The sequence below is a fragment of the Euleptes europaea genome, chromosome 19 (assembly GCF_029931775.1).
Source record: "Euleptes europaea isolate rEulEur1 chromosome 19, rEulEur1.hap1, whole genome shotgun sequence".
In the NCBI taxonomy this organism is placed as follows: Eukaryota; Metazoa; Chordata; class Lepidosauria; order Squamata; family Sphaerodactylidae; genus Euleptes; species Euleptes europaea.
In genome coordinates, this window is record NC_079330.1 from 31,536,778 (window position 1) to 31,560,215 (window position 23,438).

At 47.7% G+C, this 23,438-nt stretch overlaps 1 protein-coding gene across 1 annotated transcript in view; it reads left to right on the forward strand.

Annotated features, from left to right (window-relative positions):
* Positions 1-23,438, forward strand: part of APPBP2 (amyloid beta precursor protein binding protein 2) — a 67,162-nt gene that overhangs the window by 23,034 nt on the left and 20,690 nt on the right. Inside the window, exons 2-6 of the mRNA XM_056865119.1 lie at positions 2,691-2,779; positions 17,487-17,638; positions 18,930-19,053; positions 21,088-21,256; positions 22,131-22,220. Of these exons, the coding sequence (XP_056721097.1) occupies positions 2,691-2,779; positions 17,487-17,638; positions 18,930-19,053; positions 21,088-21,256; positions 22,131-22,220 (624 nt within the window). The remainder of the gene's footprint in view (positions 1-2,690; positions 2,780-17,486; positions 17,639-18,929; positions 19,054-21,087; positions 21,257-22,130; positions 22,221-23,438) is intronic.

Below are 23,438 nucleotides of genomic sequence, written 5' to 3' on the forward strand. Positions count from 1 at the left end.
TTCAAGGGATAACACTAGGATGTAATGGTAACATTCAACAGGTATAATACTAAGACAGAAATTTCTTCAGTTTTTACAGCAGTGGTCACATGAGTCAGGACTCTAAGGTGGGTTGCAAGTTCCTGCTGAGGTGTTGCTTTTTTGTTGCTTTTTTGGAAGGATTTGAACGATCTTTAGCCTTTTCTCGACACTCCCCCCCCCCCACATCATGCAATGGCCTTCTGGAAGGGACCCACTCATTTGAATTGGATTATGCAGTGTAAGAGGGCCAGTGGTTAGATATGTTGTGTTGTTCTTTCTGTCAGTAATTGATTTTTTATTTGTTACAATATTATTTATTTATACTACTATTTATACCCCGCTCTCCCCCTGCACAGCAAGGCTCAGGGCAGGTAACCAAAATTTAAAATACACTGAATAAGTATATAGCTTAAAAACAAAATTTAAACAAAAATGGGACATTGGAATGAGATGGTAAGAAAGAAGGCGGTTAAGGGGAGACATGATAGAGATCTATAAAATTATGCATGATTTGGAGAGAGTGGACAGGGAGAAGCTTTTCTCTCTCATAATACTAGAATATGGGATCATCTGCTGAAGCTGGAGGGTAACAGATTCAAAACAGATAAAAGGAAGTATTTCTTCACACAACGCATAGTGAAATTGTGGAACTCCCTGCCCCAGGATGTGATGATGGTTGCCAACTTGGAAGGCTTTAAGAGGGGAGTGGACATATTCATGGAGGAGAGGGGCATTTGTGGCCACTAGTTAAAATGGATACTAGTCATGATGCACACCTGTTCTCTCCAGGATCAGAGCATGCCGAATATATTAGGTGCTGTGGAACACAGGCAGGATGGTGCTGCTGCAGTTGTCTTGTTTGTGGGCTTCCTAGAGACACCTGGTTGGCCACTGTGTGAACAGACTGCTGGACTTGATGGACCTTGGTCTGATCCAGCATGGCTTTTCTTATGTTCTTATGGTATCATATTTGGCTATCATTGGTCATTGAGGGGGAAAGGGGGTTAAAATGTCTTAAACAAGCCCACTGCTTTAGAATACAGATGAATACTATCCTGTATTAGAATGATGGAGATCTTGAAATTGTGCCAAGTTATTGTTCAAAGTAGAGTTGGCAAATATCTCACCTTCCTTTATGCTTGCCAGCATGGTGTTTTTAAGCACCAGCTGTGCAGAGGGGCTGGAATAATATGTTAAATAGCTCATTGTTAGGGTTCTAGGCACTTGGGCTTTGTTGACAGAGTAACTAACACAGCAAAGGTGCACAAACTGATTAAAGTGTCGGTAAAGGTTTATTGAGGAACTAACATGTAAAGGGTAGAGACAGAGATAGTCTCCTAACTTACATAACTAGCTGAGAGAGAGAACTGGCTGTGGAATTTCTGTGAAGGAGGAGGATATTGCCCTAAGAGTAGCCGCCTGCAGACAGACAACGAAAGATGCACAGGAGAGAAGGTCTGACCTCACTACCCTGTCTAGCTGCCCCCTACAGGGTCTTCGTTTCTTCTTTGTGATGTGGTAGCTAAAAAGGCAAATGAGATCTTGGGCTGTATCAAAAGAAGTATAGTGTATAGTGAATGATGGTATCGCTTTACTCTGCTCTGGTTAGACCTCACCTAGAGTACTGTGTTCAGTTCTGGGCACCGCAATTTAAGAAAGATGCAGACAGGCTGGAATGTGCCCAGAGAAGGGCAACAAAGATGGTGAGGGGTCTGGAGACCAAGTCCTACGAGGAAAGGTTGAAGGAGCTGGGTATGTTTAGCCTGAAGAGGAGAAGACTGAGAGGGGATATGATAACCATCTTCAAGTACTTGAAGGGCTGTCATATAGAGGATGGTGCCGAGTTGTTTTCTGTTGCCCCAGAAGGTCAGACCAGAACCAACGGGTTGAAATTAAATCAAAAGACATTAGGAAGAATTTTCTAACAGTTAGAGCTGTTCCTCAGTGGAACAGGCTTCCTCAGGAGGTGGTGAGCTCTTCTTCCCTGGAGGTTTTTAAGAAGAAGTTAGATGGCCATCTGTCAGTAATGCTGATTCTATGACCTTAGGCAGATGATGAAAGCGAGGGCACTTTGGCCATCTTCTGGGCATGGAGTAGGAGATATAAACTTCCTGCTTTTCATTTGTCCACCCCATTAAAAGTGGTGGGGTCTATCCTGAACAATAGAGCAGAAGGTGGGAGTGTGAAACACCCACTCCCCTCCCTGCACAGCATACCTCACTGAAGCCCATTGTTTCCTCCATTTCTGGTTCCAGCCAAGAATGGAAGTTTTGGAGCGCAAGGCAGAGATGAGGCATAGTTTGGGAGAATAGTGTCGGCACCTTCTCCCGTTTCTCCTTACGCAGTTAAAATCTTTTGGTCTGCGTATGAACAAGGTAGACAGATGAATGACCCGTGTGTCCTTACCATTTTTATTTTTCTGTGCAGAGCGTGGGAAGGTCACTGTCCTCCTAGCCTAGCAACATCAACACACTGTACCAAGTGGTGTATGTTCCTTGATTAAGCGACAGTCACAGATGTGCACCAAATGGCTTGTTCTGTGTAAGAGTCAATATTTGTGTGTCTGAGTTCTGTAGAGGAGCAGCTTGGTAACCGCTGGGCCGAGTGCATGTCTTAATATTTGCATTTCCATCATTTACACCATTCACACTTGTCTTTTCTTCTCCCAGCTTTACCAGCAAGGACGACTGTGCCAGTTGGGTAGCGAATTTTGTGAGCTAGAAGTTTTTGCGAAGGTTCTTCGAGCTTTAGACAAGAGGTAAGCCTATGCACACAAAAAAGTACTGCTTTTTCGCTTTCCAAAAGGAAAAGGTTTCCTGTAAAACATACTGGACACAGTTCCTCTGTCCCCTCTCCTTGGTCTCAGTGGGAAAGATTTAAGCTTGTGCTTCATAGGAATCTGTGGGTCTTCCAAAGGGCTGGATTGCACCCAGCCTTTGTAAAGTGCCTCACAGTTCTACGCTTGTCAATAAGAAGTATTACTAGCCTACAGACGTTTTTACTAGATCACCTGTGGGTACTTATACCAACAGACTCATTGTTGTTGTTGATTGAAAACTAGAAGGAAGAGATCAACCAAATTTGGCAAGTTTGCCTGGAGGCCTCAATCTGACCCACCCTAAATAACTCAGTCAGGTGTGGTTTCTCCTGTGGGGGATTGTAAACCAATGCTAAGATTGAACCTAGCTTTGTTTTTCAAAGTGTTCTGAAATTGCCCTTAGTTTGAGAGTTACAGGATTTTAAATTTGTCATGTATTATTTCTCTACCTCCTTTCTGTTTGTATAATAAGTAAAATTACTTGTTCTGAACTTACAGTTGCCTTGTACGCCCAGTTTTATTTAGCCACCCTGTGTGTGTGTGTGTTAAGTGCCTTCAAGTCTCTTCCGACACTGTAGGAGGTGTAAATGACTTGTGAGATGCATGTTTGGATTGGATTCAAAGAACTGTGATTGGAAGAAAAGTAGTGACTTGACAGTTCCACAGAGACTTTATGCTCAACATTATGCTCAAATGTCCACATGTTATTTAGGTTATTAGATTAGCTTGTCTTTTCTCATGTTTTCTATTCCTGCTTCATTCTTGCAGACAATCCTGTGAGGTAGGACAGGCTCAGAGTGAGTGAGCACTCCAGGGTCATTCAGTGAGCTTCATGGCAGAGTGAGAATTTGACGCAGATTCTCTCTGGCCCTAGTCTGATACTCTTATCACTGCACCATGCCTGCCCTTGTGCTTGCACAGGCGGGTCAGCAGCTTTGGATTCTGTTACAGCTTTTTCGTGCAGTGTTCTAGCCTGAGAGATAAAGGGTTCTTTCACACATGTCGAATAATGCACTTTCAATCCACTTTCAGTGCACTTTAGCGATCGTTTGCAAGTGGGTGTTGCCAATTCACACAGTAAAATCCAGCTTCAGTGGATTGAAAGTGCATTATTCAGCATGTGTGAAAGTGCCCAATAAAGTAGCCTTTTTGTGAGCTAAGTCCGCCTTCTGATTGTGGAAGCTTACCTTTTGGACCCAACCCCATATCTGAGACCCTTCATGACCTGTACAATGACTTACAGCAGTTCCATCAACATTTGTCCCTAACCCCAAAGGGCTTTCCTCTGAGTATTGTTTGGATATATTGAGGGGGGAAAGGAAGGCAAACTAAACAGATGAGGTACACCTCGGGACCACCTCTTCTGGTACACGCCCCAAAGAACATTATGTTCTGCAGATAATAACCTACTGGTGGTCCGCGGCCCTAAGAATGTGCAGCTGTCCTCGTCGAGAGCCAGGGCCTTTTCGGCCCCAGCCTGGTGGAAAACCCTTCCTAGCAACATCAGAGCCCTGCTGCGGGACCTTAAAGAGTTCCGCAGGGCTTGTAAAATGGAGCGCTGCTCCACCAGGTCTACAACTGAGGGCAGCCGCAGATGTCATCTATGCTAGTCTCCCTACCTCCCCCCCCCCATTTTTAGTTGAGTTATGATCCCCTGAGCCTGACTTCAACTGGGGAGGACGGGATATATAAATCTTAAGATAATTAATAAGTAAATAAAATAGAATAGCTCGGCTTTGGAGCACGGGCTTTCTCCTCTGAGGCTCGGGCATCTTGGAACTGTGGGTTATTGTCCACGCCCCTATCCGGGGAGGCAGGACCAAAAAGATTTCCTGCTGCCCCCTATTGGGACACTAACCCGTTGAACCTCAGTCTTTTGTCCTGCCTAGCGGGGAGAGCAGTGAGTTTCACAGCTCTGTGTTTTAGGCTAGATTTAGAGGCTTTTTGTGTCTTTTCCCTTAATCCTTTCCTCAACCTTCCTTTCCAATTACCTCCCCACCCGACCTGACCTACCCGGTGTCCTTTCCCCCGACCTTCCTGGTGTTGTCCTGAGTGTTGGGGCGAGAAGAAGAAGGGGAGAGAAAATGGCGGACGCCATTTTGAACAGAGAAGACGACCTTCTCTCGGAGAAGGACTACTCAGTGGGGCTGGTCCAATTCGCCCCGAACAACAACGCTCCGACCAAGGGCGGAGAGAACACCCGGGCGACGGAGGAGAGCGGAGAGCCGCAGGAAGATCGCGGAGGCGCCATTCAGCCCAAGCAAAAAAAGGCGCGAAAAACGGCGCCGTCCCTTGCCGGCGCTAAACGCAGGAAGCGCGGCAGCGGGAAGTTCGCCGGCGCGGCGAGAGCCAGCGGGAAGGCCCCGGCTGTCTACTCGCGGATCCAGCCCTCCTCGGCAGCATCTTCGCCCGCGACGTCAGATCCCGTGGCGACAGACAGTCTCCCGTCGGGAGGTGGTAACGTACCCCCCCCCCTTTCGGAGCAAACAGGAAGACAGCCTGCAGCACCTATTCCCGCCTTTTCGCTGGGACCTATAGGGGGCCACTTTATGCCAATGCAGCAGGCTTCAGCCCACCAGCCTTTTCTTAACCCCTTTCCCACCTCAGGGGCGGCAACAGGGAGGTTTTTAACAGCAGATCAGGCTAATGACATGGTTAATATAGCCTTACAGAGGCAGTGGCAAGCCTTCCAGGCTTTCCAAATGCGCTTGACTCAGACCTCTAGTGGTTTTTCAGGATCAGTTCTCCATCCCCAAGCAGTGGGGGAGGAGGGCAGTTCATCCACCTCGGGGGGGCCATCCAGAGAGGAGACTTCCTTTTCTTGGCCCACTAAGGCCGCCAAAAAGGCACAGTCACAGCCAATCTCTCAAACTGGCTCTGACTCCTCTAGCCATCAGGATACCATTACCACTGATCAGGAATCTGAAGGGGAAGAACGCGAGGAAGGGGAGTTCGACTCCGAGGACGAGACCCCCCGTCCTGATGACCAACAGCCCAGGTTGTTCTCGGGAGAGGATTTTCAGGGTTTGTTGGCAAAGGCTATGATCGCCTTAGATCTTAATGAGGAGCAACAGCCCTCAGAGGAACCTAAGTCAAAATTTAAAGAGGGAGTGAAGGAGTGCTTCCCCAGAAGGAGGACTCAAAGCAATCTGGTTCCTTTCCCAGAGTTCTTCATTAGGGCCCTCACGGATGAGTGGGATAACCCCTCCTCTAATAAGCAGGTCCCGGCCTACGTCAAAAAACATTATAGCCTGGCCCCTCACGCCATGCAGATGTTGAAGGTTCATGTAGTGGATGCTCCAGTGGCTGACCTTCAGACCCCTGGATTGATTCCCGAGGATGGGGTGGGATCCATCCGTGACCAGCTGGACAGGAAGACTGACCATTTGGCAAGAAAGGCTCATGAGGCTTCGGCCCTAGCCATTCAGGCTAGCGCTACTACCTCCATTTTTGCCAGGGCTTCCTATTTATGGGTCAAAAAACTCCTACAATTGGTACCGCCCGACAACCGCAGGGTAGTTGGGGGTTTGGAAAGAGTGCTTAGTGCCATCACTCTTATGGCAGATGCCTCTCTGGACACAATGTCCTTCACGGCTAGGGCCATGGCTTCTACCACATCCATTAGAAGGGCCCTGTGGCTAAGGGCCTGGCCGGCCGATTTCAGATCTAAAACCATTCTCATGTCCTACCCCATTAAAGGGGGTCGGCTTTTCGGAGAAAAAATGGATGGGATTTTGATTGAAACTAGGGATAAGAAGCACGTTCTCCCTAGGCAAATTCGGAAGGAGAATAGATCCTCTTACTACCCGTCCTTTCGTTCTTCCAAGGTCTCTCCCAGATATCGGGCAGACTACAGAAAGGGCTCCTGGAACCAGAGTAACTCATGGAACCAGAGTAGATCCTTTCGGAAAGGGGGGAAGTTCCAGAGACAAGGCCCGGCTAGGTCCGACAAAGGGGATAAGTTCCCCAAAAACAACAATTCACAATGACGCCTCACTGCTGGCAGTGGGGGGGAGACTTCAGGCTTTCAGTCACATATGGGCCAGTTCCAACCCGGATTCGTGGGTATCCCAAATAATATCTCAGGGATATCTCCTGGAGTTTTCTTCCCTACCCCGGGATCGTTTCCTTTCTTCCCCCTTACCCCTAAAGAAAGAGAAGAGGACCAGAACCGCCACAGCAATTCAACACCTTTTGCACATAGGAGCCGTGGAGAGGGTCCCCAACCAGGAGAGGGGGTTGGGGATCTACTCCATCTTCTTCACGGTTCCGAAGAAAAATGGGGACTGGAGGGCTATCCTTAATTTAAAGTATGTGAACCGAAGAATGAGGCGCAAACATTTCCGGATGGAAACGTTAAAATCTATCATGGAGTCCCTTCAGCCTCAGACTTTCATGACGGCGGTGGATTTGACGGAGGCCTACCTCCATATTCTTATCCATCCAGCCCACAGGAGGTTCCTTCGGTTCACCCATGGCGTCAATCATTATCAATTCAGGGCCCTCCCCTTTGGGTTAGCTTCCGCCCCCCGGGTTTTCACAAAGACCCTGGTGACTGTTATGGCCACCCTCAGACAGGAGTCTATCCAGGTACATCTGTACCTGGACGACATCCTGATCTGTGCACAATCCAGGGAACAATCCCGGACCCATACCAACAGAGTAGTCCAGGTTCTTCAAGACCATGGATATTTAGTGAACTTCGAGAAAAGTTCCCTCAGCCCCGCACAATCTCTGGTACACCTGGGAGTGCGAATAGACTCTCGGAAGAATACTGTAACCTTGTCCCGAGAGAGAGTGGAAAAAATTGTCAGTCGGGCAGCATCAGCCGCCAGTTCCAAATCAGCCAGGCTAATGTCCCTAGCGAAACTTTTAGGGCACATGATTTCGTGCATAGCAGTGGTGCCTTGGGCCAGGTTCCATTCCAGACAATTGCAGTGGCTCCTTTGCCCCTACCAAGGGGACATTGGGATGAAGAGGGACAGAATCATTCCCTTACCACTCAGTGTCCGCAAGAGCCTGCGGTGGTGGGCTTCCAGGGAGAATTTAACCAAACCCACACAGTACCTGCACGAGGATCCTCTCCAGCTCTTTACGGACGCCAGTCTGGAGGGGTGGGGAGCCACCCTCAATGGAAAAATGGCCCAAGGACGTTGGTCTGCTCAGGAGTCGACCCTTCACATCATCGTGCTGGAGCTAAGAGCGGTGAGACTGGCTCTTCTATTCTTCTCAGCGGACGTTTGCAACCACCACGTCCTAGTCAGGACGGACAATACGACTACCAAGGCCCACCTGAACAAACAGGGGGGCACAAGATCATCGACGTTACATCAGGAAGCAGTCAAACTATTCCGCTGGGCCCAGTTCAAGGTTCTATCAATACGGGCGGAACACATAAAGGGCGCTCTCAACGTGGAAGCCGACTGGCTGAGCAGGCAGCAAGTAAACGAAGGAGAGTGGTCCTTAGACCAGGACTCCTTTCGTCTCATCACTCAAAAATTTGGTCTTCCAGAGGTCGATTTGTTCGCCTCGTCAGACAATTCCAAACTCCCAAGATTCTTCTCCAGATTCTTCCACCCAGACGCAGAGAGAATCGATGCTCTTCTCAGTCCTTGGCCAAGCACTCTGTTGTACGCCTTCCCGCCTCTGCCAATCATTCCGAAGGTCCTTCGCAAGATCCAGCTGGAAAAAGCCAATGTGCTTCTAGTGGCCCCGTTTTGGCCTCGTCGTCCATGGTTCGTCACTCTACAAAGACTAGCAGTTCAAGAACCATGGAGAATACCAACCCAGTGGGGGACTTTACGCCAAGGTCCTCTAGCCCACCCAGACCCCCACTGGTTCTGCTTGACCGTCTGGCACTTGAGAGGATGAGCCTGGTCAAACTGGGTTACCCTACAGAGGTCGTAAACACCATTCTTGAGGCGTTCAGACCTGCAACCCGTCGCATATATTCCGCTTCTTGGAAAGCGTTTGTCAGATGGGCACGTAGAAAGAAGTTTGACCCTCTTCAACCAGGAGTTAGCAACATCCTAGGGTTCTTACAGGAGGGAGTGAGACTAAACCTAGCAGTTTCTACTCTTCGCAGACAGGTTGCGGCCATAGCAACAGTAGTTCCAATGGTGGATGGAGTGGCGTTGTCCAAGCATCGGCATATCGTCTCCTTTCTGAAGGGAGTTTCCCAGACTCGACCTCCTACTGTTCATCGGTTCCCTACCTGGAATCTTAACATCGTTCTTAAGGCCCTAACGAAGGAACCCTTCGAGCCCCTTCGGACAGCTCCTCTTAGACTTCTTAGGATGAAAGTTCTATTCCTCGTAGCCATCACATCGGCTCGTCGAGTGTCAGAATTGCGAGCCCTGTCCATCCGTCAGGGACTTTGCATCTTTCATAGGGATAAGGTGGTATTAAGACCAGACCCTACCTTCATCCCCAAGATTAACTCTCCTTTTCATCGCGGTCAGGACATTTCCTTACCATCGTTCTGTCCTAAACCATCTTGCCCAAAGGAACGGTCTTGGCACTCTCTCGACCTACGTAGAGCTTTGCGCATCTTCATTGATAGAACATCGGACCTGAGAAAGACGGACTATTTGTTTGTTAACATATCCAACCCTAACAAAGGTCTCAGAATGTCAGCGGCATCCATTAGTTATACCTTAAAGTCAACAATAGCTGAGGCATACAAAGCCGCGGGGGCTCCTCTTCCACCGGGAATTACGGCTCATTCGCTTCGCAGCGCCTCTACAACGGCGGCGTTTGACAAGCAATCTCCTGTTGACGAAATTTGCCGTGCAGCCACGTGGTCAAGCGTGTCAACATTCGTCAAGCATTACAAGATTAGTACATGGTCATCTGCACAGGCGGCCTTTGGCCGCAGGGTCTTACAGCACGTAGTGGAAGAGAACGCATGACCCACCCGGATGGGAGCTCTGATAGGTCCCACAGTTCCAAGATGCCCGAGCCTCAGAGGAGAATGGAGCCTTGACTACTTACCGTGAGGGCTCCTTCTCTTCTGAGGCGGAGGGCATCTTGCCCACCCGGACGAAGAGTCAAGACAACGTGCTATCGACCATATCTTCAGAAGACAGCTTCAGACCTAATGCCGGTCCCAATTCTTGTCTGTTTGTCAAGTTCCTTCCTGTGTTATTTGGTTAAGGTTACGTTTCATTCCGTTAGACCTCGTTTTATTCCTGTTTAAGAGCTAAGCAAGCCTGTGACTGAGGTTCAACGGGTTAGTGTCCCAATAGGGGGCAGCAGGAAATCTTTTTGGTCCTGCCTCCCCGGATAGGGGCATGGACAATAACCCACAGTTCCAAGATGCCCTCCGCCTCAGAAGAGAAGGAGCCCTCACGGTAAGTAGTCAAGGCTCCATTTTGCAAGCAGAAGAGTTGGTTTTTATATGCTGACTTTCTCTACCACTTAAGGAAGAATCAAACTGGCTTGCAATCACCTTCCCTTCCCCTCCCCATAACAGACACCCTGTGAGGTAGGTGAGGCTGAGAGAGTGTGACTGGCCCAAGGTCACCAAGGTGGCTTCATGTGTAGGAGGGGGAAAACAAACCCAGTTCACCAGATTAGTGTCGGCCGCTCATGTGGGGGAGTGGGGAATCAAACCCGGTTCTCCAGATCAGAGTCCACCGCTCTAAACCACTGCTCTTAACCACTACACGACACTGGCATATCCAGTTAGAGGCTCTCGGGTGGTAAGAATCAGGTGAGACCTTTCTCTGCCTAAGATCCCAGACAGCAGCTGCCAGTCAGAATTGATCACACTGGGTAGATGGGCATGAAGCAGTTTCGTATGTTTAGAGAACAATAATTCAGTTCCTCTTTTTAGCAGTTTCTCATCCCTCTTAACCTCCCCCCCCCAAAAAGGATTGTGTGAAAGGAAAACAAATAGGAAAGGAATGGGTACAGTCCCAGCTCCAGTTAAGCACTGCTGAGTTCCATTGGTGTCCATAGAAGAAATTTAAGCATGTGTATAAATCTTCTCTATTGAAATTTATGCAACTTGGAAGTGGTTAAGAAAAGGATGAATCATGCCTAGTATGACCATCCTAAATATGAGTGAAGAGGCAAGCTACTAATTTTCAGGCAGATAAATCATCTGATTCTGAAGCCACCTTTGCATAACCTCTGGCTTCTCCCTACCCCTTTTTCCTCCCCAAATGATATGCAGAAAAATCTGAAATCTTTTTAAAAAGGAGGGTTCTAAAACTGTCGCCCAAGCAATAGAAGCAGTATTAGAATTGCCCTCTCAGTGGCCATTGTGACTAGGTACCTCAATGGCTGGAAACAGCCTGGACCTCTGTGGACCACTGAGGGGCCTGTGTAAGACGCTGCATGTTCTGCTTAGTCTTCAGCTTTTAAGAACAGGAACAGTGGTTGTCTTCAAGCTACAATTTGGGATCTGCTTGTCCGACTAGGTTCTGGGAAAACCTGGTTCAAATCCCCACTTGCTCCATGAAAGCTTGCTGGGTGACCTTGGCTGAGTCGCACACTCTCAGCCCTGACCCTGGCAAGTATTTGGATGGGAGACAGCCAAGAAATTCCAGGGGCATGATGCAGGGTCAGGCAGTGTCAAACCTCCTCTGAACATCTCTTGCCTTGAAAACCCTATGGGGTCACCATAAGTCTGCTGCAACTTGACTGCCACCCCCCCCCAGTATTCTCTCTCTCTACCTCCCCACCTTCCCACACATTTTCTAGTTCCCACAACCTTAATAAAACCACATGGTACATCATACCTCATTTATACAACAGTGAGAACATGATATGCCATTTCTATCCTGTTCTACCTCCAATTTTTCAGTACTGTACACACAATGTCAAAGAGAGAGCTGCAAACTACTGCACCCTATGCAGTTTGAACACATTTTGTGTGAACAAGATTAATTTTCGTTTTATGGCCAGCGTGCTGTATTTGTTATTTGGAGTATCTTTGTTTTTGGCATCTGAGAGAAGCAGAAAAAATTAGAAGTTGAAAACAGAAAACACAACGTTTGTGGTAAACAAAAGAAAGTGTGTTGTTCGGACATGTCCCATACAGACATAATTAGGCTAGCACAGGGGTGGGGAACCTTTTTTCCGCCAAGGGCCATTTGGATATTTATAACATCATTTGCGGGCCATACAAAATTATCAACTTAAAAATTAGTCGACCAAGCTCCAAGCAGGCAGCTTCCCCAGATGACCCCACACACACACACACGGGCAAGCAGGCAGGCGTCCAACCGGTGGCGCACTCGCCCACCTGGTGGCACAGAATGGTCTGTTGCACCAGCTGGGCGTAGCCGTCCAGCCGCACGCCGGAGTTGCTCCTGCTCCACATGGTCGGGGCCAGATTCTACAGCCTGCTCCTGCTACCTCCGCCTGCAGGGATGAAATGAGGACACACTGGCTAAGAACTCCTCCCACCACGCACATTCTGGCCCTGCCTTTTTTAACCCCTCCATTGTTGCCACTTCCGCCCCCAGCCCTCTTGTAGTACAGAGGGAATATGTTTCTCCATGGCCCAGGTGGGAAAGGGTTAACACAGCTTCTTGGGCACTCCTAGCAGCTCCATAGCTAATGACTCTTCTGCAAGGGAAAAAAAGGTTCCTTTTCTCAGCAAAACAAACATCTGGCTTGAACAGAGGCTATTCCTGTCCATGGGAGGGGACGGATCACCAGTCTTAGATCCTTCTGAGCTAGAGATCTGCCAAGACCCATGAAGGGCCAGACCAAATGACTTTGCAGGGGCCCCGGGCCTGACGTTCCCCACCCCTGGGCTAGTAGCATATTTGGTGATAGAATTAAACTGTATAACATGGGTAACACTGAACTGTTCAGTAACTTATCCACATGACGTAACTTATAGAATATTAATTGTGGACTGGACGAGTCACATTTTAAAAGTAAATATATTCCTGAAAATATTGTGTATGTTTACAGTATACTCAGTGATTACAGTTATCTAATGCTGTAGATTCTTACATAAAAATTTCAATAGATACTTCCCATTCAGATTGAATGAAACCTTATCCTAAAAATTCATTCCACTCATAAAACAAAACATTCAATAGCTTTTGTAGTGGTCCCCAAAATGTCCCAGTTTTTCCATTGGAAAAAAAAATCCCTTCAGTTTTTCCATTGGAAAAATTCAGAGGGCTGACGGACTTTTTCCCTTCAATTTTCCCATTGGAAAAATTGAAGGGAAAAAATCCTTCAGCCCTCTGAAGTTTTCCACGTTCCCCTGCAGACTTTCACACATCTATTAGGACATGAGACACGTTCCTCTTTCTACTTAGATTCCTATGTCACGTGGGAAGCACCTTAGGAAAAGGGGAGTTTCAGTGCTCCTTTCGTGCTGAGATTTGTATTGTCAGTTTTAACCTTGCATTTTACCCTGTCCCGCGGCCGGGCAAGCCCCGGCAGCGGGACTACCCGGCAGCGCACTTACCGGGCAGGACGACCGGCCGGCCGTGGTCGGGGGTGTGTGTGGAGCTGGCTGTTCCGCCGCCCGCGAAGCCCTCGGAGGGACAAACGGCCTGGCGGGGAGGGAGAGAGCTGGGCAACCCAGCCACGCGGCCCCACAGCGGGAGGTCCCCAGAGGCGCCGCATCCGCGAGCCGCTCCTGGGCACCCTGCCCCGCGGCAGCCTTCCTCGGTAGAGAAAGAGTGACCTGGGGAGGAGCGTGGAGGAAGAGGGGGCAGTCCGCTGTGGAGCTTCGGGCTCAGTGGAGCAGGGACTGGCCGTGGGTGTGAAGGAGAGAGAGAGAGAGAGAGAGAGAGAGAGAGAGAGAGAGAGAGAGAGAGAGAGAGAGAGAGAGAGAGAGAGAGAGAGAGAGAGAGAGAGATCCTCATCCGACCCAACCTGAGGCCAGGGAAGCGCCCCAGAGTCAAACAGGCCGGGGGGGGGGGTGAAGAGGCCGGGTCCACGGGACAGATCCTCACACACCCTCTGGAAGAGACTAACCATGCAATCCTGAAGGGGGGGGGGAAGCCCATAGGAGCCGGCGTCACCTCTACGGCTCCATACCACTTGTGCCATGTGAACTGGCACAGACACTGTAAAAGTCTGCCCTTTTGGACCGTGGCAGTAGCGTGGCTCTTGGACACCAGAACGGCCTCCCACCAGCTTTTCCCCGCCATATCTCCCGCGCTGGTATCCTGGGAGGCGTTCCTGGGGGTGGAGCTGCCTTTAGGCAGCTTCCTAACCCCTTTTGCCCCAGGAATGCCCCCCTCATGCTGCGGCATTGCTATGCCATCTATTTTGCGAGCATAGCCTTGGTAAAAGCAATGAGGCAATATTTCTAGTTTTTATTTTTAAATATACTTTATTTGCCTTTATTTCGTCTGGGAAACCTGACAGGAGCGGCGTGGTTGCACCGTCCACGATCGCCGTGTATCCACCCCTCCTTTAGGAATGGGCTGTACATTCTAATTTTTATTGTGCTATTAATCCTGTACCTAGGATGTGGCTCATAGCTGACTGTTCTCCCTTGCATCTAGTTTAGGTAGGTAGGTAGGTAGGTAGGTAGGTAGGTCGGTCGGTAGGTAGGTTGATAGATAGATAGATAGATAGATAGATAGATAGATAGATAGATAGATAGATAGATAGATAGATAGATAGATAGATGAGTACAAAAGAAAAAAATGGAACGGGGAAAAAAAGGGTTTCCTCAGTACAATTGAGAAAATAAAAATAAGCACACATATCAAACAGATTGCATTGCCATGCTTTTCAGAGCCATTATACAATCAAATAATTACCCAAATTCTGAGGGGGGAAAAGAAGAAAAAGAAAATTAGTCAGGCATTACTAATCATATAGTCAAATAGTTACCCAAATTATATAAAACTTTTCAGACATTGCTGATCACATAATATAATCAAAAAGTGATCACCAACTTATCTGTGAGGGGTATTTAATGTCTATACAATTAACATGGATATCTAGATATAAACCTTGCATCTAGTTTTTGATAGGAAGCATTTTGTTTTTATATTTAATATTAATCTGGGAGTCCACACTTGCCATTTGAAGTGGGTACAGCCCAGGCCAAGGTTTATAACCCCTGCCTGAGTCTTTCAGTCGGCAGAGTTCAGGTAGTTACTCTGCTGGTCTAGTATTCTCTTGTGAACACGTAATTTGGATTGACATTGCCAGGTTGCTCCTCGGCCTCCTGTGGAGCTATGGGGCTATGTTGTTGGATTGCAGAGTTTAACACTACGAGTATAACAAACATACAGTTCAACTGGCATTTGTTCAATTCTGCTGCAAACAGCCACATTGGTCCATGCAAAATCCGAAACTAGAACAAAATCTGTGTAATACCCTTTATTAGAACCAACCGAATTGACACTTTTTAATGTTTTGTGTCTATCTGGTTAGTCCTAATAAAAGGGATGACATGGATTTTGTACTTGTGTCTGGTTGACTGGAAGAAGGAGAAGAGTTGGTTTTTATACCCCGCTTTTCTATACCGTAAGGAGTCGCAATGTGGCTTACAATCACCTTCCCCCCCCCCAAAAAACAACATGCACCTTGTGAGGTAGGCGGGGCTGAGAGAATTGTGAGAGAACTGTATAGCTCAAGATCACCCAGTTGGCTTCATGTGTAGGAGTGGGGAATCAAACCTGGTTCACCAGATTAGAGTCTGCTGCTCTTAACTAGGGATGTGCATTCGGCAAAGCCAAACCAAAAAACCTGAAAAATACCTTTTTGGTATTTGCGGGGGTTCTCCCGGGGAAAAGGCAGCATTTAAAGGGAACCGAAAAGAGGATCCTGAATAATGCCGAATATATTCAACATTATTCAGGCCACTTTGGCCTTGCCAAAAATTTTTTTTAAAGAGACAGAGAGACTGGGGGGGGGGGAAATCCCTCTCCCTCCCACCCTCCTTCTGCCCCTCACTTACCTGGTGGCCAGGGCAGAACAACACTGCTGCCTCTGTGCTCCATGTGGGGCTTGGAGGCAGCTCTGCACTGGCCACTGCCTCCAACTGCATCCATCATGTGGGGCTCGGTGGCAGGCACCCCAGCTGCCTCAGTAAAAGTAAGTGAGGGGGAGGGGGTCAAATTTGGATTGGGGTCTAATGGACCTGAAAAAAATTGGGTCCATTAGATCCAAAATCTGAATTTTACCGATTTTACTTTTTGCACACCCCTACTTTTAACCGCTGCACCATGCTGGCCTGTAATGATCAAGTTCAGAGCTCAGTGCTGCTTATGATGAATGGATTCTACATGTAAGTGTACCCTCTCTTTTGGGAGGTGATATGATAACCATCTTCAAGTACTTGAAGGGCTGTCATATAGAGGATGGTGCTGAGTTGTTTTCTGTTGCCCCAGAAGTTCGGATCAGAACCAACGGGTTGAAGTTAAGTCAAAAGAGTTTCCATCTAGACATTAGAGAGAACTTTCTAACTGTTAGAGCGGTTCCTCAGTGGAACAGGCTTCCTCGGGAGGTGGTGAGCTCTCCTTCCCTGTAGGTTTTTAAGAAGAGGTTAGATGGCCATCTGTCAGCAATGCCGATTCTATGACCTTAGGCAGATGATGAGAGGAAGGGCATCTTGGCCATCTTCTGGGCATGGAGTAGGGGTCACTGGGGGTGTGTGGGGGAGGTAGTTGTGAATTTCCTGCGTTGTGCAGGGGGTTGGACTAGATGACTCTGGGGGTACCTTCCAACTCTATGGTTCTAGGTGGCTGAGTGTCTGGTGAGTTTCAGTATAATCCCTTATTTTATCTTTGTCCTTGCCTCTCTAATGCCCAGCATCAAAGTGAATGCCTGATACATCACCTCTGCCTCTTTCCCAGGTTCCCAGCATGCTGGAGTACTGGGTGGGTCAATGGGGAATTGATAGCAGCTGCATGTTTAACTAAGCCAGGCTGTGTGGAACCTTGTCTTCACGCAAAGGGGATTCTATAATGTGAGCCCCACCCCACCCCCAAATACAACATAATCCAGAGCTTCACTACTGGGCTCGGGGACCGGGGGAAGAGGCAGTTTCATTTCAGGGGGCCTCCATCCTCTTGCCTAATGTTCTTGCCCCACCCGCTTCTCACAGCTCTGTATCTGTGCACACGCATGCTCCTCTCCCCTGCCCTATTGTGCTTTTTAATTAAAAAGTGTTCCTAGGCTTGTGAAGTTACTATATTTCATATGGCTTGATGTATCCATCTAGGTTGGAATTCAGAGTTGATTGCTTCCTGTTTTCAAAACAGCCGTTGGCAGCATTTGAGTTTTTGCAAAAATATTTTGTTTATCTCTGTCAGGGACCTTACTTGCATCCTTTCAGCAGTATAAAGTGCAGATGCTGTGTGCTTGTGTGTGTGTGAGAGAGAGAGAGCTAAGATGAATCCATTAGCATCTCACCTTTGTTTCTGGCTCTCTGTTAACAGCAAGAAGGATGAGAAGGAAAACTACATCTGTTCCATAATAGTTCACCAGACTGTTATTTTTCAGTCTGTTTTATTCTGGATACTGTGGATTTTTCAGTCTGTTTTATTCTGGATACTGTGGATTTTTCAGTCTGTTTTATTCTGGATACTGTGGATATTTCAATTTAATCAATTTGGTATTTCAGTATATGTTACTTAATTAAGAAATTGTGTGTGTGGGGGGACACACATTCTAATTTCCTTTTTCTTTTCTGCCTTCCCAGACACTTACTTCATCACTGCTTTCAGGCATTGATGGACCATGGCGTGAAGGTGGCCTCAGTCTTGGCCTATTCGTTCAGCCGGCGGTGCTCCTACATAGCAGAATCAGATGCTGCCGTGAAGGAAAAGGCTATCCAGATTGGATTTGTGCTAGGTAACTGCAGGGGGGCAGGCTATTTAGAAGGAGCAATGCTGGGTAAACTTCTGAAAATTACCACAAGCGTATAATGCCTTCTGGGCACGCACAGCCATGACCTGGATGGCTCAGGCTAGCCCAATCTAGGGTGTATATAGCAAGTAAGTAATAGTAGTTTATTGTATAAGACCATAGGCCATTACAATCTGAAAACAATGTAACAGCAATTTTAAAACGGACAAGCCAATATCATTAAAAAAGAAAAAGCACATTAAAATGTGCCCAGTCAATTCTATCCAGCTTTCCACAATTTATATTAGTTTCTTGCTGATTTTCTTGGCCGCCAGGCCATAAAGTGCCATTTTTTGGGAAATATAGGGATCCGTGTCTGATAACAAATACATTTATTTATCAGCATCAGATAATGATTGTAATGCAGATAGAATATTTGCCAAGAACTTATTTCGGGGTTCAATATATAAAGGGCAGGCCAAGACATAATGGGTAAGGTCTTCTACATCCCCACTACATAGGCAGATAAGTTGAGCTAGAGTGTTGTTGTTTTTTGAGAAATGACCGGCAAGAAGTTCCGTGGGCATAGTTTGGAAGCGCAGCAATGTAAAGGCTGCTCTAAGGCTATAGGTTGTGATATCTGCCAGATAGGAGGTTCTAATGTGATCTTTTTTATCGTTTTAAACCATGGGGCAAATTTCGTCTGGGAAATAAAATAGCTATCAATTATGGCATCTTCTTTGTAGACCCAATTCCTTAGTTCTAGGTTGCTCCCTGAGGGCTGGAGCAAGTCATCTGGAATGGGGTAGTTATATAAGTCTGTGTCCACTCTTCAAGCAGCTTTTTGGAGCCTGACGCATGTATTTTACTGCTGTTGGTATCTTGCAAATATACTAACCAGTATGTTGATTTGGGACAGCGTATCAGAAGCCTTTGCAGTCAACTGCATTTTATCCTGCCCTTTGTCCAGGGAGCTCATAAGGTGCTCCGTTGCCACTCTCCCTCCCTTGTCCAGAGCTGGCTGGCAGCTCCATCTGATGTCCCTCAGAGGCTCAGATCCCATTGCCTGCTCCAGTCCTTTTACCTTTTTCTGCACCACCTTAATCACAAAATTGCCAGTTCAGATATCCTGTTCAGTTAGCATTGAAACTTCTCGAAGGGCCAATTCCAGCTTGCAGCTCAAAATTCGGTTGCTCAAAAAATGTCCTTGGAGGAAAAGGGAATAGCATGATTAAGACACAGGCCTTTCTGTCTCTGGGTGGTGTCCTGATGTCCCTGATAACATTTGCCTTTCCAGGAGGGTTCCTCTCAGATGCGGGCTGGTATAGCGATGCTGAGAAGGTCTTCCTTTCCTGCCTTCAGTTATGTACCCTTCATGACGAAATGCTCCATTGGTTTCGTGCAGTGGAGTGTTGTGTGAGGTAAGCTCTTCCTTGTTAACAGGCGGTGTGATTCTCCCCGCTCCATGACAAATGTCTGTTGCAAACATACTCTGTGAGGATGAATTAACAAGTTTCCACAAGATTAAGCTAGTGAAGCTGTGTGGTTCTTTTCAGTGGTGTCCTATGTAGTTTGCTCTGGCCTTAACCATGTCCGTCAGTCCCCAAGTGTGTTCTCAAGGAGAAATTGGTATGCCATTAATCATGAGGAATTGATTTGTCCTTGATGGAAGCTGTTGGAGAATGCCTTTAGAATCACATTGTCTATTAGAAACACCCAAGTGTGGACCTGTTTGGCCCCTGGTCAGGAAGTAGCTTTTATCAGGGGCCGAATTTTGAGCTAAAGACTTGAACGACCAGTATCTTTCACTTAATGTTTACAGGCAGTGAATTTTTGATGAGAAAGAGCTACAAAATAGATTCAAACCGTACACAAATATCTGGAAGTTTTCTTCTTGCTGCCTTTGAGAGCTAAGCATGGGGAGAGGCGTCTTCCATTGCCTTGGAGCAAACAGTTGCTCTTTCAAACCTCTTAATGCACAAGCAAGGGCAGCAGAGTCCATCCCGGCCTTCAGAGCCGACAGCCCAGGCATGGAGGCCTTCCTGGCTTCCTTTGCCAGCCCCTACCAGAAACCCTCAGCCCCACTTACCTGCAAGGGGGCAAGAGTGGGCACCCACAGCACCCACAGTCCAGGAGGGTACCGGCCCTGCCCTCTTGCCATCTCAGGGGAAGGTGCAGCAGCAGCAGAACCCTCTTCCCCAAGGCCAGCAGCCCTTCAAAAGCACTGTCTGCCAAGCAGGGAGGAGAAGCTGCCGAATGCCAGCGTGGTGTAGTGGTTAAGAGTGGGGGTTTGGAGCATTGGAGTCTGATCTGGAGAACCGGGTTTGATTCCCCACTCCTCCACATGAGCAGCGGAGGCTAATCTGGTGAACTGGGTTGGTTTCCCCACTCTTACACACGAAGCCAGCTGGGTGACCTTGGGCTAGTCACACTCTCTCAGCCCCACCTACCTCACAGGGTGTCTGTTGTGGGGAGGGGAAGGGAAGGTGATTGCAAGGTGGTTTGATTCTGCCTTAAGTGGTAGAGAAAGTCGGCATATAAAAACCAACTCTTCTTCTTCTTCTACACCTGGGAGGCAAGATCTCAGGTGGAGGGAGCGAGGGAAGGCCATCAAAGCTGGGGAAGACGGCTCACGAGGAGCCCTGTGAGGACAGGAAGAGCCAGACCCGGGCTCAGACAACCATGGGTTAACAGAGGCACAGGGGGAAAGGGAAGCACCTGGGAGAAATGGGAGGGGCTAGGACTGAAGAGGGAGAGAGGAATAAAAGGTAGCAGAATGAGCCATGCCAGGGGAGGAGAGTGGACTGAAGCCTGACTGAGAGTGAGTGGTAGGCAGAAGTCCTGGGCTGTAAGACTGGAGAAGGTCTGCACCCTTTCTTAGGCTGGCTCAAGTTAGGGATTCTAAGGCCGTCCAGACTGGGACGGGAGAGAGGGACCCCGAGGGCGATGCCCAGACTTACATAAGGAATAGGTCAGATAAATAATTTCAATGAACCCACAGAACTACATCAGGTATTCAGAGCTTTGCTGCTTCCGAACTTCTCTGCCAGGTCTTATTGCTTGGAACATCTGCTGTACTGCCATGCGTTTTGAAAATCTGCTTGGGACATTAGTGTTTAAAATGGGGTGAGAGGTCCTTGTACAGTGCCCTGTTTCCTCAAGGATGTAAGACTGTGTGCCAGTATTAGCATTTCACTGGGTTGTGAGGCACTGCATAGCTAACAGCTAGGGTTGCCAACACTGGGTTGGGAAATTCCTGGAGATTTTGGGGTGGAGCCTGGGGATGGTGGGATTTGCGGAGGGACCTCAGTAGGATATGATGCCATTCAGTCCATTCAGACCACAGCAGCCATTTTCTCTGTTGTCTGGAGATCTGGGAGCTCTCCAGGCCCCCCTTGGAGGTTGGCAACTCTACTAACGCATCAAGGTTCAAGCTCCTGATTTGTTTTTCCCAGGTTGCTGCACGTTCGAAACGGCAATTGTAAATACCATTTGGGAGAAGAGACGTTCAAACTAGCCCAGTCGTACATGGACAAACTAGCAAAGCACGGCCAGCAAGCCAACAAAGCAGCCCTGTACGGGGAGCTGTGCGCCCTGCTGTTTGCAAAGAGCCATTACGATGAGGTGAGTGTCTTGTGTCCAGCTGCAAGGAATCCGATCCCAAAATTTCTCTGCATGCACACAAGTATTTCCCTTGGGCAAACTTTACTGGGGTTGACTCCTCAGCGACGCGTGTGCACATACAAGCTTGCCTTGTTGAGTCTTTCTGCTGGGCAACAAATGGTAATTCAGAAAGCTGATGCCAAACAAAATCAGCTTTTCAGGCTGCACTCGAGCCTCTGCCACTCTTGGAAGCTGCAGGTTGAACCTTTCCATGGACTGTCACCAGGCTCAAGTCGTTTGGACTTGCTGGAACATCTAGTCTCCAGATCAGCTCCTGGAATTGCTTTAGGGCTCCTGCTTACCCAAAACTTCTTGCCCCTGGGTAACCTGTTTCTGGGTTTGGGATATCTTGCCTTTTGCTCCACACTCTGGCTGGAGAGATTCGAGCGGTGACTTCTTGAGGTACAAAGTTTGAAAACCTCATTCTAGAGGCCTGTAACCAGACTTCTGTAAATATCTGGATTAAGGCGCAAAAGCGGATTTTGGCCTAATGGCTAGAGTTTAGCTGATAAGCAGTAGGACAGCAAGACAGCTGATATGGAACTGCTCACCTGTGCAGTCTTGTAAGAGCTGTGGGGGGGAACCTTAGTTCTGCACCAGAGAGAGGAAGAGTTGCAAGCCCTGTGGGTTTTTTTGGGGGGAAGGCATGTCCCTTTATATCTTTCTCCCTCTTTTAATTGCAAGGTATGCCACAACGTTGCTGTTAGTGCTTACAAAATTAGGCCATATCAAACCTGCAGATGTTTTAATTATGAAGGAAGGTTGCTATTTTGGAGAAATTCATGTTCTTATTTTCAAGTTCTCTCTGCCTTTTCTTCTTGTTGCTGCTCCACAGGCTTACAAGTGGTGTATAGAAGCCATGAAAGAGATCACAGTTGGCTTGCCAGTAAAAGTAGTAGTGGATGTTTTACGGCAAGCTTCAAAGGTGGGTTTTACTTTGGTGTAAACAACCGATGTACAACTGAGTGGGAGTGGAGACGGTTTCACACTTCTTGGGGTCAGCATGTGATGTGCAGGAACCAGGCCTTATACCAAGCTGAGAAAAGGGCCGCAAAATCCTTGCATGCTGGGGTGGTAAAGACATTTGCGACATTGTCAGGGTGTATTCTGTGGTTGCCTTATAATGATTCCTTAGATAGCTGCTTGGGGCCATAGCTGTCTGTGGGGGTACATCTCTGTACCATACGTAATGTTAGGGCTGGAACCCAAAAATACACCACACAACTCAAGAGGATTTGAACTTGAACAGCAGTCTCTCCAGCTTCATAAGCAAGCTGTCTTTGGAACAAAAAGACTTTCAAAACTCTGTGAGGTGTCACAGGGATCTGCTGTGTAAAATATTCCACTTCAGCCTGGCCAAAAGCCCTAAAGTAGCTCCCAGCCGGTGTTTGTGTGATCTGTATTCATCTGAACAAGGCCTAGTTCACCCACACAGCAAATTAAGCGGTAGTGTAGGCAAGGGATTCTGTTCTGAATATATGTCCAGTTTCTTAAAAGCCTCTTTAACAAGTAGAAAACAAGTGCAGTGGGAAGAATGAACTATCCTGGCTGTTTGCCAAATGTGCTGGCTTTCTGTTTCAAGGAGTTTGTTTTTATGTAGTAGTCTGTGGCTTTAATTACTAGTAAAGTTAAAAATATTTTAATTGAAGTCTTGCACAAGGCGAGATAAAAATAGGATAATGCTGGTAGAGTGTTAGTGCTGAAACATCAAATGTGTAAAAAAAATTAGCATTGATGCTTAATGGTAATAAAGTGTAAGATTCATATTAATAAAATATTAACAGAAAATGTATCTTCCATAGTAACTCAGAAGCTGGTGTGTTTACAGGTCAAGTTCTAAGGCCATGTCCCTGTTCCACAGGTTCAATAGAGGACCTCCCACATATTTTGTTTAGTTTCCCATTTTATGACTCCAATCGTTTTAAATTACCCCAGCACAGGGGTCGCAAAAGTGCGGCTCCCGAGCCGCATGCGGCTCTTTGAGCCCTTGAGTGCGGCTCTTTCCATTTCCGGGCCCGGCTGAGTAGCGAAAGGGGCGGGGGGCGGGAGAGAGTCTGCGCAGAAGGCGCTTGGGTTACGTAGGAGCGGCCACGTGCCGCTGCTGCTGGCGGGCCTGCTGTGGGGAGAGAGTCTGCGCTCGAAT